The 15,768-nt window shown below is 39.6% G+C and overlaps 1 protein-coding gene across 1 annotated transcript in view; it reads right to left on the bottom strand.

The window, feature by feature from the left end:
• MAP7D2 (MAP7 domain containing 2) overlaps positions 1-15,768 on the bottom strand; it is a 110,404-nt gene that overhangs the window by 27,598 nt on the left and 67,038 nt on the right. Inside the window, exons 2-3 of the mRNA XM_080377610.1 lie at positions 9,668-9,745; positions 6,310-6,473 (exon numbers count right to left, since the gene is read on the bottom strand). Of these exons, the coding sequence (XP_080233736.1) occupies positions 6,310-6,473; positions 9,668-9,745 (242 nt within the window). The remainder of the gene's footprint in view (positions 1-6,309; positions 6,474-9,667; positions 9,746-15,768) is intronic.

Here is a 15,768-nt window from a genome sequence, read left to right as displayed (position 1 = left end):
GCTCATTCAGCAGATCAGACCCTAACATCAGGCACCTCCAGTAACTATCATGCCTGGAACTTTTATGCATGTACCTGTAAACTGTTACCTTCCTGGGGCTTCGTCTATGGTCACTGGCTTTCTACCATGCCAGATGCCCTCTCATCATCTTCTGGTTATCTGCAACATACTTTTGTCTCGTCTACATCTTTGAAGAATCTCTTCTACTACCATGACTTCCAGCAATTTATTTCTGACCTCATTTTTTCCAATTCACCCAACGCTGCTACCAATTATCCATGAATTTCAACAGAAAGCCACTACCTTTTATCTTTAAGCTCTCTTAACTTTATTACAAATCACTTGTACCATAAAGAATTTTGTATCATCACCCTGTATACAAAGAGTGAAAAAAGGCAATTCTCACACACCCTTTCTATCATTCTCACCTCTTCTGCCCCTGTCGCCTCTCAGCCAGGTGACCCACCCTGCTGTTACAATTTCTGCTGCCTTGTCCAAGACTATGATCTTGCAGTCATGTGTTTTGAGCTCTCACTTCAGTTTTGTCTCCCTTCTGTGACTGTAGTTCACGGTCTATCAGGTAACATCATTCAAAGACCACTGAAATCAGGCAGCTGCTTCCCTGCCCTTCCTCCCCCTTCTGTCTAGTCAGTGCCATCAGTGTCCAGGCAGGCTCACAAACGCGTGCTTTCCCTCCATCCTCCTCCTTTTTCTCCCTAAAGAGCAAACACATGAAGCACCACAAAGTTCAGGCACAGCCTCTTCTGCAACAGCACAGAAAAACCTCACAGTTTTGGATACCCTATCGTTTATTTTCCATACATTGGGTGTGACAAGAAAGCAATCTTCCAGATTCACCCCTCTGCGACTTAGTTTGCTACAGTCTGTTTTCCTTCTTTTACTACTTGATGATGCAATTTTCACATTTAAAACCTCTGCGTGCTGGCTTTGCATTTCAAGTTCATACTTCTTGCTTTTAACTTCCCAACTCCCAACATTAATTTAATTGTTTCAGTCCCTTTTCTGTACTTACTCCTTCCAAACCTCACCTCTTACTTCATCACCAGTTCTCTGCAGTCTGCTTCTTTTCATTATTTCCTTCTAACTAAGCACCTTGACCCAATATACCTTTCTACCCACACTCTTTACAAAGGAAAAACCACCCTCTCGTTTTTTTCTCATTAAAGCATACACTTACATGGAATATTTCTTTCCATATCTAATGAATACTGTTACACACATTAATCAAAGAAGATAAGATGAAAGCAGTCAAGTTTCAATTATCTAGGTGATTTATGTTTGGAGTGGTTTTTAATGCTGCTTGAAGCAAGGACCAGCAATATGCTGTAGTCTGCAAACCACAGAATACAGTTATACCACCTACTATAGGAGTGTTGTTTTAAGAATAAAATGCATGATGAAATAGATTAAAGAAAATATTATTTTTCATACATATTTGAAAGCCCATGCTACCTACAATCTGAGGTTGAAATCTTAATTACATGATGTGGAGAGGTTGGTTCATTTTCATTTGCAAAAAGCCTTCCATTAAAGCACTGAAGAAAGTAATTATTAAACCTCATGAAACCCTGCAGATATAGCTTAGATAAAGAACAATATGAAGGCCATTTTTCATGAGGAAAGGATAGTTATTTAAAAAAAAAGATTTTAAGTTAGCACAAAACTAAAAGGCTAAACAAAATAGTAAGACACATGGAAGCACAGCATAAACAACTCATACATTAATAATCTGGTCTGTGACAAAAACTCAACAAGACAAAGTATTCCTTCATCAGCAAACAATGCACAACCCCCTTCCTGTCTATACTATAGATGAAGCACCTTCTCAAAAATGTATCAAACTATCCATGTGATCCTCATTTGGGAACTCTTTACAGCTATAAATAGAGGAAATAATCTCTGCACTGAAGATATATTGTGAGCTTCCACAAAAAACTATAATGTACAAGCTTTACATGTAGGTTAAATTAAGAACAAGTAAAACCATTAAAAAAGTGCTATCTATTGCTAGTATCTATGTTCCTTTCCAAAATCCATACTTATTCATCCAGGTTTTCCTCAGACTAAACAACAGAACAAATGTTTGCATTGTCTGAATTAAAAAAAACAAGCAAAGAAAACCAAACCAAACAAGCCAAACAAACCTGAAAACCAGTATTGAGAATACAAGTAATCTTACTGAAGTAGTTTCCTTTTCTCTACATAAAGCATGACACAGATGTGAAAACAAGGAAAAAATTAATTTTACAAGTATTGTAACTTAAAATAATTTGCACGAACAATTCAGAACCAATCTACCTTATACCTACAATGCAAACATCTGAAAGAGCCCAAAAAATCTTCCTCTTCAGTTTATATATTTGTCAGCAGCTATCTAAATAGCTCACTGTTTCTCAATATTATCAGTTGCCTTCATCTTTTGAGTGGCTCTTCCACATAGCAACCAGAGTTCTGTTATTTTCTATTTAAAGAACATATTAAAAAGCAATACAGTATTTTTAAATGTAACTACCATTCTGAATAGAATCCATTTCTACTCTCAACCAATTACAATTATGCATGTGTATTAAGGGTGCGTGCATCAAAGAACACAGGACAAATGAAGTCTCTGTGTTAAGGTATAAGGGGAGCTGCAGCAGCAAGTAATGGGCGGGGGGAGGGGAGCAGAGGACAGTCAGTGTTGTACTAAGGACTAAATTCTTCTCACATCTATCACACAGCAAACAGCTTGCAGCAAAATTTCTGTATTACTTGTGCAAGTGAATTCCACTCAGCATACAAACTGCCAAAATACGTTAGGAAAGCAATTATTCTTTCCATGTATTATAATTCAAAAAGTAATTAACTGTGAATTATAATATAGAAAGTAATTAACACTGTTATATCTTGAGAGTTTTTCACCCTCTTAAGTGCATACTTTTTACACATGTAACAAATAGTCCATGTGCACCAAAACAATCTCTCCAATGCTGCAGGATACTCTTTTTCCATTTAGCAGCTGGTACATTAATCTTTCAAGTCTGAGTGCTGGATTAGACTTGATGCTGCCTACCAGTAAGTCATTTAAACAACAGTATATTGGTAGGATCAGTACTAATTTTATCAATTTCTTTTTTAACAAAATCTGATGGTTTTATTAAAACTGGACCTTTGACTAGATGAATGTTATTACTCTTATTTGCACTAGTATCCTTGACACAGCCTGTACAAGTGTGTTTGTATTGTCTTATGGAATACAAGGGCAGTAGAACACAGCTTCTACAGACTTCCCAATACCCTGGTGTACAGCTAGACATTTATTTGCAAGGTATTTCCAAGTTACATGGAAGTTCAAGATGGTGAAAGAGAAAAAAATATTTTAACAGAATGAGGACTAGCTTCACTTTTATCTAGTCCTAAAGCCACTGGCTACTTAAGTTATGAAAAAGTTTAAAGCAACTTTTTAATAGCGTCTGTGAAACAACAATACACTTCTTTCCTCAAGGCTCAGGGGCTGCTTTTACTAAAGGAAATAACAACTTCAAAAGTAATATGGAGGAAGGGCAGCGCTACTGAAGACCTCTATGGATAAGGAAGGTGCAGTCAATATAGACAGAACAATTTTCAGACACACTTATTCAGTTCCTGTCTGAGGAATGGGACACACTCCCACCGTGCTCTGCCACAAGCTCCAGCTGCCCCAGAGAAGAACTCTGCCAGAACACATCCACTGCCATCAACACAGACTTTAAAACCACGATCTCTTGACTGGCACTGTAGAGGTGGAAGGGACAAACGCAAGCATAATAAACTGAACTTTAGCCACCTCCTTTTTGAGATGTCCTCTGCATGCAAAACATTCAAGCAGAAGATGTTCTGATGTAGGAAGCCAACAAGTCCCCATAATTTGTTAAGAGCCATTCATCTCTCAAACTCTTACAGGTGCAACAATATTTTCTAGAGAGAGATTTATATATTCTGTTTTTATCACAAATATGCACTGCCTTCAGCTGTGTTAAAAAACAGGGAAAAAAGACTTAAGGAAGATATAAAGTACAACCAATAAGGCAGACAGCAAGGAAGAAAATCTTCCTACTTGGCACTTCATACACCTGATGAACTGGTAAAATGGGTGCTCCCAGTCCCCGCCCAGTGTAAACCAGTGTTAGAAGGAGAAAAATTGAAGACACGCTGCAGTATGCTGGCTCACTGACCACGGCACTGTCACCCCTCATCTCAGGTGTGGGAAATAGAGGTTCAAAGCTCTTCCAGTAAAGAAGGCCTCAAATGTCCAGAATGACTCAGCAGCAGTGAGTAATTTGCCATGCCCAGGGAGCTGCAACTTCATTACCATCCTTACTCAGACTACTCAGTACTCAGACTCCACTGCTACTATGCATACAGGGTTTGAGAGGCTCATCAGAAGAGCTGGGTGGCGGTTGGCATACCCTTTAGTAGAATTCAAGTGGAATTCAGCAAATGAGGGAATAACAAATAACCATGAAGGGAAGCAGGAGGTGGTGGTGGTGTCTCCTTTTCCCAGTTTCCTTCTTCCCCCATCCTCCCCTGTCCTACAGTTTATTGTTATGTACCTTCCCCTCCTTCAGAGGCTCCTGGATATTTCCTCCCACTAGGTCTAATCCATCCTCAAGCAAGCATCCTCTCCTGTCCTCCTGCCCACACAGCCTTTTCTCAGGTTCCTCAACCTGGGGGAAGGAGAAAAGGAAAGGGAAAGGAGCCAGGCCTGGGCCTGCCTTGGCTTCCAAAAGGCTTTAGACAGTTTAAGCTTGAAGGACCAGCTCAGTGAGCGAACTAGGAGTGGTATGTATTATGACCAAATACTTGGAGGTAGCCTTTCTCTCACCATTAGAGGAATCTCCTTCTACACACACAGGCTGCTGGGGAGCTGTAACAGGCTCATTGATGCTTGGGATAAACATCGCTGTGTGCTCAGCTTCTTATATCCACCTCTGGGCAAGTGCAGGCAAGTGCACTACAGATGGGATCCCCACCAAACAGAGCCTTCAGGTCTTACGTCCAACAACCCTGCTCTCATTTCTGCAGCACAGGCAAAACCACACAGGCAGGGAAAGCAGGCAGTTCATCACTTTTCCTACACCTGTTTCCCCTCCCTGCCCCATTCTGGTGCAAATTCCGAGGACAGGGTTTTGGAAGTTTTTGTACTTGCCACTTTCCCATACAAACCCTACAAAGGGGATCGATTTTGCTCAGCTGCAAAAGGTTATTACAGTAGGAAATACTGGGGAAGGAGCATGTCAGGCCAATGACGTCACCGAGGAGGAAACCTCCTACCCTTTGTTTCTGGTTTTTGCCATTTTTCTTACCAGAATTTGAAATGAACGACATGACAAAATATTTTAAAATTAATTCTCAGCTATTATGCAGAAGCCACAATCAGTATGTTACTGCTGTTATGACAGCAGTGTATTATTCTGAGCCCACGCAGAAGTGTTTTACCTCTTTTGCAATGATATTTTGATCAAAAGATGGAGGGCAGAAAGTAGGGAAGATTAACAACAGCAGATTTCTAGAGCCTTTTTATCTAGGAACTTGGGAAATACATTCTTCTGGCTTTTTTTTTTAAACCACTGCCCCCTTTTCCCAAAATCATTAATTCTTTACCAGTTGCAGTAGCAGTGCTAGTGTTTTCTACACAATGTCACGTGGAGACACACACACACACACACACACACACACACACACACACACACTGCATTCAGAGATCTGCAACAGCAATTGGACTCATTAGACCAAAAAAGAACTTTCAGTGATCTCAGCAGGGAGAGTAGAAGAGAGGAACGGTATGAAGATGCTTCAAAAGATGTATGAGTAGTTCTGTTCTGTGCTAGAATCTTAAACCAGCCTAGATTCTTCACTGCTTTAAGTAAGAAATTCTGAATTTGTCACTGAGGAAAAATGAAACAACACATTTTCAAAAACATTATTTCAATTTCACAGACAGTAAACAAAACAGTAAGAACAATCTTTTCCCTCTTATGGAAACATTTTTTAAAACTAACTTCTGGAAAGCTGGTGCTTTATCATCTGACAGTGAGAGTCCCCCGTATGTTAGCATAAGTAGATGACTATTCTGGCAGATCATACAAAAACCAAGACACAAAAAAAGCTTTGGGAAGTGTTTTTGATGTACAAGCAGTAGTAGAGTACTTATAACTATGGTCATGTGCATTTGCAAAATAAATCAACATTTAATGCAAGTCAGTAATCAACTATGTTTAATGCTACCATAAAGAGTTGCTCTGCTATACATCTCCCAGTGGATCTTACCTCCTCCTCTTTAAGCTTTTGTCTCCGTTTTTCTTCAACAGCGGCTCTCTTCTGTTCTTCTCTCTGCCTCTGTTCCTCCAGCCTTCTCCATCGCTCCTCCATTTGCTTTTCATATTGAAGTTTTGCTCTTCTCTCCTTCTCCAGTATCTGCTGTTCTCTAGCAGCTTCAGAGAGAAAAAGGTGCATTTCACTTTATGCAAATTTTCTTCTGCTTTAAAACCATTTGATAACATGACACAATAGTGTAAAACAGCAAACAAGTACACAGGGTTTTAGTTCACTAAGATCAAAAATATAGTGCACAGAAGCGCTGGAATGATTAATAAATCTAAACGATTTGCTCAATAAATAAATAAGGAAGCTCTCTGTACACAAGGTGACAGTTTGTGCCCCTTACACCTAGGTAAAAACAGTGTACGGAATAGTTAACAATTCCTTTTTGGTTATGTTTCAAATTCCTCTGTAGCTTAAAGTCAAATGCTTTTTTCACACATAACAAATGTTGTCAGTAGTGAATCAGTTATACATGTTGAAGCAAAAGCCCTTAGAATTTCTTTAAAACTGTGCTTCTCGTTATGGGGCTGCCTTCAAAACAATACATGAAAACAACATACGCTAAATTTTCTATGATGCTTTGAGAACACACCATTCTGTTCATAAATTGGTGTTACACTGTTACCCACTTCTGCTTCTCTGCATGAAAAAAAAAATTACTTCTGTTATTGAGGGTTTGCCCAGCTGTTTATTCCAACTGGAGTCATAATCTTCTTGAAACATTAGCTTGTTGTCACAGAAATTCAGACTGCAACATTACATACAGGACTGTTGCTTCAGGTCTGCATAGGAGAACAAGTAGCAGAAGTTACTGTGAGAAATCATGAGGAAAAATCCACTTCTCATGCAAGTGTATTCCCTAAAAAGGCAGGGAAGCAGAGTTCAGTAAGCATGCTTATATACACGCAAGTGTGTATGTCACATACCACCACATATATGGCCGATATCAAAGAAGGAATATTCTCATGGTTGCCAGGCTAAGAACTTGAAAGTTAGGGAAAGCCAGAATTAACACTGTTTTATACAAGAGCTAGTCCTTCATCCTGCTCACCTAGTCAACGTCAGTGTGCTTCTTCAATTCCTGTTTCCTTGTACAGAAAATCTTCACCCTTTTAACTCTCTCAGTATCTTCCCATCAGTCCCAGACTCTTCCTTGCCAAGCCATCTCAATTCCCTCTTCTCCGATCAGCCTTACTCCCTCACCTCCTGCCCCCAAGCTCTTTAACCACAGCTGTGACCTTCACTACCTCCTTAGCCCCACTCTACCCTCAAGCCCTTGGTTTAAAAGCCAGAGTCCCTCCAATACCAGACCCTTTTCCAACAGTTGCATTTCTTTCCCTTGAATACTGGATCCTCCTACAATACTTCTTTTTCACATCCAACCTGCTTTACAGAACAACTTCTACCTTATTCTTGTTAGAAATAGTTGATGTTGTCTTCCCCTTTTGCCTTGTGAGAAGTCACCATTCCTTGCCCTGAGGACAGGGCAGTGTGAGAGGGGTGTCAACTGCTGCAGGTGAGCCTGGATTTGTACACAGATAAAGAGTTACCTCAGGGACAGTGGAAGACAAGTGACCAGTCACTAATTATTAATGACTACTAGCCACATCAAGTAGAGCAAGTGAAAACAGCATGCTGGAGTTGATAAAACCCAAAAATAAAGTGAGGTGTCCAGAGATTGCGCTATTGCCTTCCGAGTAAGCAGGTTAAACCCAGGACTGATTCTACACAGAAAAGCAAAACATTCTGTCATCAGGAACACACATACAGTTCTTATTCCTTGATTTAGTGATACTGAACCACTGATCAATGAGTTTGGGCTTTGGTGAAAAGGTTATTTCATATTGCTGCAAAGTACCTGCTAGCTGCATAAAGATCTGTCCATCTAGTGAACTTGCTGCTTTTTTTTCTGAACTCCTAAAAGTAATTTGCCACAGGCAAACTGTAACCAAAACCCAGAGCTCCTCATTCTAGAAATGGCCTTAAACCTAAGAAAGTATGTTTCCAGAAGGCATGTATGATGTCGGGATACAAGACCTGCAAGAGAAGCCCTCCCAAATCCCCTGGGCCAATCACTCCCAGATTCTCCAGCTTTTTTTCCCCTCTCGTCTCTTCTGCTTTTTAATCCAAGTCCTTTCCAATCTATTCATCATGTCACTTTCTCAGGAACCAGAAAAGAAGGGATTATCAAGAAGAGGTAGTCTGGATTGAGTATACTTGGAACAGATGTAAACTACAACTCCGGCTGGTGCATGCCTCATAGACAGAACCTCTGGGGAGATTAAGAACTAAACACAATCAGATTTTCACAGGAACTACCAAAAGGAATCTTTGCTCACCAGTACAAAAAAAAAAAAAAAAAAAAAGTCAATGGCCTCAAGCCTCAGGTTTTGTCAAGAAATGGTCAACAGTTTAACTATTGTGCAAAAAACAGTATTCGCCTATGATTTTTTTCCCACAGGTGTCCATAATGTTTTATTTGACATTTCCTCAAAATACACATCTAGCTTAAATTTTACAAAATCATAAACCACTGACAATTCCTTCTAACAGGTATTGTCAGGGGCCTTTCTTGTTACTACAATGAGGATAAGTGAAGGTAACTGTTAAACATACATATACAAATGCATATATATTTAAAAACAATGCTGAACAATTAATTTAATTCATATATAGATATGAAATTAACTGTGTATACACCCATGCACCTTTTTTTTTTTTCTCCCTTTGATTTCCTCAACATTTCCCTGGTGGTATTAGTAGATTAAAAACACCTGAATATTTTAAAAACTCCGAAATCAATGCTTATGTTATTTAGGAAATGAGTATTTTTTCTCATTGTCTTGAAATATTACACATTTTAAACCTTATGGAAAAGTATCTGCTTCATGCTGTACTTAACAACTCCATAGTATCTTTTAATATTGCTAAAACTTAATGAGACTAAAATTGAAGCTGGTTCACCAAATCATCCTACTTATTATCCTAAGTATTATTCAAGGCTTATTTGGTATTTTTACAAAGCACAATCGTAACACTCAGTATCTTGCACATAAACCTATATTCAGAAGTACATAAAGAAGAAAGTCAACTTGTAACTATAGACTATTAAATATTCAAATGGAAATCGCAGAAGACAGATTATTTTTTATAATTTAATGTAAAAGTAGTAATATAAGTGATAAAGACTAGGAACAGACTGAATCACAATGTTTAAAATTCAGAACAGAAAAACTGTCATGTTAGTAACTTAAGTCCATTAACACATATACATAAATAATACATACACCTCTCGCCATCTTACCGAAGTATTTCTCCCTTTCTTCTCTCCTCTCCTTTGCCAGTCTTTGTCTTTCATCAGTTTTTAGAAATCCATCAATGGCTGAAGTAAGAGAGATTAAAAAAAAAAAAAAAGTATTAAAAAAAGTGTTAGTAAAACTAAAGAAGCATCCAAAGATCCAAAAGAACTAAAAAAATCCACCAAAAATAAATATCTACTGCATTTAACAACCACAACAACAAAAACAATTCTGCACTTGTATGCAGGCCAATTAACAAACTGGGATTTGGACACATCCTGAGCAGTTTCCTACCTACTGCTGAACTCAAAGCACAGCTCCTCACTGTAAATGCTCGACTCCTCTTCTCAGAGCAAACAAGCATGCTGTTAGTGCTTGTTTTAAAACTCAAAACTTTCTTGGGAAAAAACATAAGGATAGAATTAAGAGGTATTCATCTTTGTTAAAAACCTCATTCTAAAGTTTTTAGCTAAAAAAGAAAAATGTAGCTCAGGAAAGCAGTATGCAGCTCTTATAGTCTAATGCTATGTAGAGTTCCAGCCTTCATATTTATGGCTTAACACAGCCCCACAGCTTCCTCGCCCACAGCAAACCACTAGCCCCAGCTCATTTCAACAACAAGCAATTAGCTGGATGAGGCTGCAGAGGCAGCAGCCCTCCTGCCCTTTTTTCCTGGTAGGAAACACTTTGTTTCCTGCTCCAGCTGGTATCTAAAAGCAGGTTACTTGTTTGGGAGGAGGCTGCATAAGGATGTGCTGTACCTGAATCCAGACACCCCAGTTCTTTGCACAGCATAAGCCACTGAAAAGCCCAACTTAAGAAAGCAGGGAGTGACACACGAGGTGCCTCGGGGTCACCTGCCTGCATGCCCTGGAATGAGCAGGCAGACAGACCTTAGATGGACCTTCTGCAACACCACAGGTAAGCTCACCAGCAGCTAGCGACTTGATGGACCAGCTAAAGGATGGTATTCCTTTCAAAACAGCTGACAGGGCCTCCAGTGCCCTCCTTTCACTCTTTGTTTTCAGGATCTCCTGGGGTCTTAGCAGGGCTCCAGCGCAAACGGGCACAGCATCTCACAGCACAGTTTACACCTTTTGCAATCATTATTGGGGCTCCCTACTGAGTTGCTGCATTATAATTAAGTCCCCTTTCCCTTTTGCTCTAAGAACTGAAGTCGATAATTTTCTCGGATAAATACGAGTGGAAAAGTTACTTAGACTGTAACCTCAACCATCTTCCTGAACAGTCACACTTGCAGGCTCCTCTCCGAGGGCATCCTGCCTTAAAGATTCTGCATAAGTGCCTTTCTGTAAAATGTACAGTTCTGCAGCAAGGCTGAAAACCAGCCTCAGTGGTCCCTTGTGACTGGTGTAAAACGTAGGTCTCAGCTGTCCCCCATTAGAATAACAGCTTGCTTTTTCCCCAAGCAGCACCTTCAAACACCATCTCTAATCCTCCTCTGCAAACACAGACAGTAACTACTTGATGGCAGCCCAGCCTCTGGAAAATTGTAATTATAGTTCACAGCTGGTTAATTACAGCTAGAATTTGTGGGTCAAATACATATCTATTTATTACCAAAGACTCATCCTACCTCCATACTAGTCCACTTGTTTGTTCATTTGGCTGCATTTATTGTCAGATTTGACAAGTAAGAAGAGGAGGCAGCTCAGTAAAGCAACCACTGCAAAGGTTTGCAACTACTTTGAAAGGGCCTGCAATAAGTAACCAAGAAGGGGAATCCTGTTGTCAGCACAGTTAAATTACAGCTCCAACGGAAAGCTTTCTCAGTGATCTGAAAGTCAAAACAGCATGAAAACTACAATTTAGGCGAGAAGCCGTAGAGAAGGTAAAATCAAGACTGGATCAAGAGCTGAAAGAGGGAAGACAGAGCTTGGGAGCAAGTGGAGGCTGGAGAAAAGGAGAAAGACAAGCAGAGGCAGGAGCTAAGGTCTTCTGTGGCAAGCGACCTAACTCAGATGGAGAGGTGGAACCTTGAGTATGGAAGCTAAGGAACGGGCAGAGGAACAGCAAGACAGTTCATGTCTGTGGCTTATGTTTACAAAATCCTGCACTAGCTCCCCTCACTCACCTGATTTCAGGAGAAACGAAACCTTTTGAAACCCTACCCTTTTAATCTATGAAACCCACTGGAAAAATATGTTGCATTATGCTTGTCAATGAAGTTGCAGTAAACTTTGATTGCTTTGTAAATGCAACTGGCAGAAGCGGATCTAAAAGCTCTGGCCTTGTTCTCAACTACCATAGCTACCCAGAGTTGATGCACAATTTTTCAGGTTGGCTTTCTCAAAAGTGTGGATGTCTCAAATCCACTCAAGTAATATTAAAAGAATAGCAAGGCTGTAATACCAGACATTTAAGAAATGAGATGTGTCAGAATAGAAGCGGTCTGTAAAATCCTTACTTTGCCTCCTTTTACGCACATATTATGCATTTTTTCCTTTTTGGTCCCTCCACTTATTCAGTGCATGGGATAAACCTCCTCAAGAAGTGAACCAAGTTCAAAGTGGTTAGTACTTCTTGCTTCATATTGTTCTGAAACTGGAAAGTAGACTGAACTATAATCTGAATTCTGTTTTCGAGGACAGTGCTCCAGATTTCGGTTACGGGCCAGGTGAAACAACAAATATATGGAACTGCTGCTCATTACATGTGCAACACGCCAATGTGCAAAAACACATGTGGAGGGAAATAGTATGCAACCTAGTAAGTACAGGACTCAAATGCATATGCACGCAGCAAGAGTAGCAATAAAATAGCACAGGCATCCTCCATACTAGCATTTCTTAACTCAAACACTTGACTTCGTGAATCAGCATGCCTACCAAAAATCAGAAGTTTGCTTGCCTTCAGAAAGTAAACACAGCTTTGAAGGACAGAATAACTATTCCCTGGGTAATAACTTGTACCTTGGGATGATGCAAGGCCAAAATTAGCATATTTACTACACATCTTCATATAATACGCATTATAAACGTAATGGGCACAGCAGTTACCTGTGGCGAGAAATCTGATTCATGACAGGAATTCAAATTCTGTTTAGTAAAGCAGGCTGTAAACATCAAGCCAGCGCTGTACCATGAAAATAACGCCATGCCATCTACATTTCCTAATACGACTGCCAGCAGAGGGCAGAACAAGGTTTCCATGAAAAAAAAAACCCCACAGCAAAAAAGCTTTCACTGTGTTAAGTGACCTCAGGTTAACAGTCTGTATACTCAGCTTTGTCCTGAGCTTTCCTCATATTTACAACTAAGCCTCTGATCCCTCGGTTAGAGGCGTGTAGCAGCAAATGACATATTTAAGAGTCGGGATGTAAATGCAAGCTGGTTGTTCCTTCTGCCAGAGTAACGAATACAAAGAGACGCTGGCAGAAAGGTCTCTAATAACTCTTTATTCCCAGACCTGCAGAAGAATAAGGAAACTGCCCAAGTGACATCCAAGATTTTATTGTAAGGAAGCACACACACGAATTGCCGCTCCTTCTGCTCCATCTCCCATCCCTTGCCAAAAGCCCCTTTTCCAGAGTCCCCACTCTCAAAGGCAAGCATCTAACTGCTGGGCTAATTCCTTGAGACTGTGCCTCATTTTTCAACTGAAGAGGTCAGCTGCTCCTTTGAGACTTTGTTACAACAAGCATTTCTAAAGAAAAAGACCATAACTTAAAACTGGTTAAAATAGCAGCAGTCCTGCAGCAGTAATATACCAGCTAATGCTGCAGGACTTTTTCAATACTTTAATGTTACTTTGAAATAAATATTCACAGAAGTAAAACCTGACATGTTAATCGCAGCAATCGCTGCTTTGATGGGCAAAGTAAACCTATTCAGACTGATGAAACAGTGCCAGAACATGTCCACACACACGCTGCTCCACATACCACTTGCATAAGCCTCTTGCTGGTTGCTAAAGACAGAGGAAGGCTGTCCTGTCCTGATGAGACACAAGGCAAGCTCTGTCTTTTGAAATCCATATCCTGTTTCTGGTTGAGAAAACAAGTACTTGAGCAGGACAATCAGGTTATTGGAAGCTGAGAGTACATTTCAGAAAGACAAACCTAGCTGCTTGGACATCTCCTGTCCTGAAATTCACACCTGAGTAACTGCCAGCAGATAGGGTGTCCATTCATATTTTTTTTTCCTACTCTGCTGTTGAATGCACATATACATGTGTCTTCTGTAATATTCCACGGTATTTGGTTTCACAATGTATTTGTATAATAGCACATATCAAAATCCTTGATAGCAGGCATCCCAAGACAGAAGGGAAGTCAGCTAAGGATCTGAGCACAGCTCTCTGTAACTGTGTTCAACATACTTAGACCTTTGGCCATCCTATATGACCACGTTCAACAAGTTTAGACCTTCACCGTTCTATGTGACACCATCCAACATTCTCAGACCTTTGCCACGGTGTATGTCATCTACACTGAAGTTGCTGCATTGGTGAAATTCCCAGTTTGGATGTACTTCTGCCCATGGGTAGCCTTGCCAGGGATGTGGTGAAGTGGCCTGTATACCAGAACAGAGCTGCCTGAGAGCACTTAAACCCACTGCTTTGCTGGCAAACTCCATTGTTTCAAATAATATAATCTCAATCTATAAAATCAAGGTTTTGCTCCCTAAAAACCTGCTTTCTCTCCCTTGAGACTGTTATTTGCAACCACAGAGAACAGAATTTTCCACCTGCCACTGCTTCCCTCTGGGTACAAACTGAATGAAGAAATGTTATGTTCAAGTTTTCAGTTACTGACTATACTCAGAGGGGAAAAAAAAGGGGTGACACTGCATGTGACTGTACCTGGATGACACTTTCTATTGGCAAAAGACACTTTGTCTAAATTTTAATTGTGGTATGTCACTGAGAAGCTTTCAGGTAGAGTCAGCCTGCAAACAACACAAGGGCTTTGCAGGTATGTTCAGTAAGATTTAGCGGATTGTCCTTTTTTTTAATAATTATCTTTTAAAAGTTTTGGGTTTTTTTAATTGAACAAGCTGTTTGTTGTATTGCACTCAAAAAATTAAATACAAAGAATCAGAATTTTTCCAGTTTCAGCCACTTAATTTTATTTTCATGTTTGCCAGGCTGGATTTCAAATATAACCAGAAAAGCAAAAGGGACATTTTCCATTATGCCTAATTAAAATACCAGGATTGCTATTTATTTTTATAAAGATGTTAAGTAGATGAAGTCATTAAGGGCAGACTCAGCTGCCAAACACAGTGACATTTCAGACACCTCAGGCTGATTGTCTGAGAGGTGGCCTGGCAGATAGGACACGGATGCTGTCAGGAACCCACAGGCCCTGGTGAAAAGCTAGGACATAGAGTGTCAGTAAGTACCTGCCTTATGCTCCTCATCTCCACCCTCGATTTTCAAATTATTTGTTTGAATCAAGAACTTCAGCTATACATCACACAAACATTACAGTAGCAAAACATATCCTACTGGTATGTTTATTTAAGTTTAAGGTAAAATCACTCCAAAATGCTGGCCAAGTAACTTTAAAATTAGACATAAAAGTATATATACGTCATTTGGTGATGACTTATAACAACAAAAATATCTTCTATTACTGCATGAAGGGGAAAAACTTGCTAAAAGGCAGGTATTTTCAGTTCTGTACGATTCTGTAGGTAGGATTTTCCTTCCCTTCTAGCCTGTTCCTGCAGCTTCTTACTGCAGGTAATTACAAAAATTGCACAAACAAGAAGGTGAATGGTGGAGATTCAGCTGTAACTTTTTTTTAAACTTCAAAATAAACCCGGAAACACTCATGCTTATGAAGACAGTTAAACATTTAATTTCTAAATTCAGGAGTTAACACTCTGTAATCCTACATTTGTCAATACAGATACCAATTAATCCTTTCAACCTTACAAATGAAAATTTTGAAAAAGTCTCTAAAAACGTGAGCGTGTATCATGCACGAAGAAAACTTTTATTCCAGTATATGAAAAAAATTTCATCTTAATCATATGTTCTCTATTTTTACTATTCATGAATAGTAATTTTAATAGCAGATACTGATATACTTGAACACAAAATTCCATTTCATAATGATTTTTTGTATTTATTCTAT

Source organism: Falco punctatus, assembly GCF_963210335.1.
Source record: "Falco punctatus genome assembly, chromosome: 2".
NCBI lineage: Eukaryota > Metazoa > Chordata > Aves > Falconiformes > Falconidae > Falco > Falco punctatus.
The sequence above is the reverse complement of the archived record's forward strand: the minus strand, read 5'-3'. Positions and strand labels throughout refer to the sequence as shown.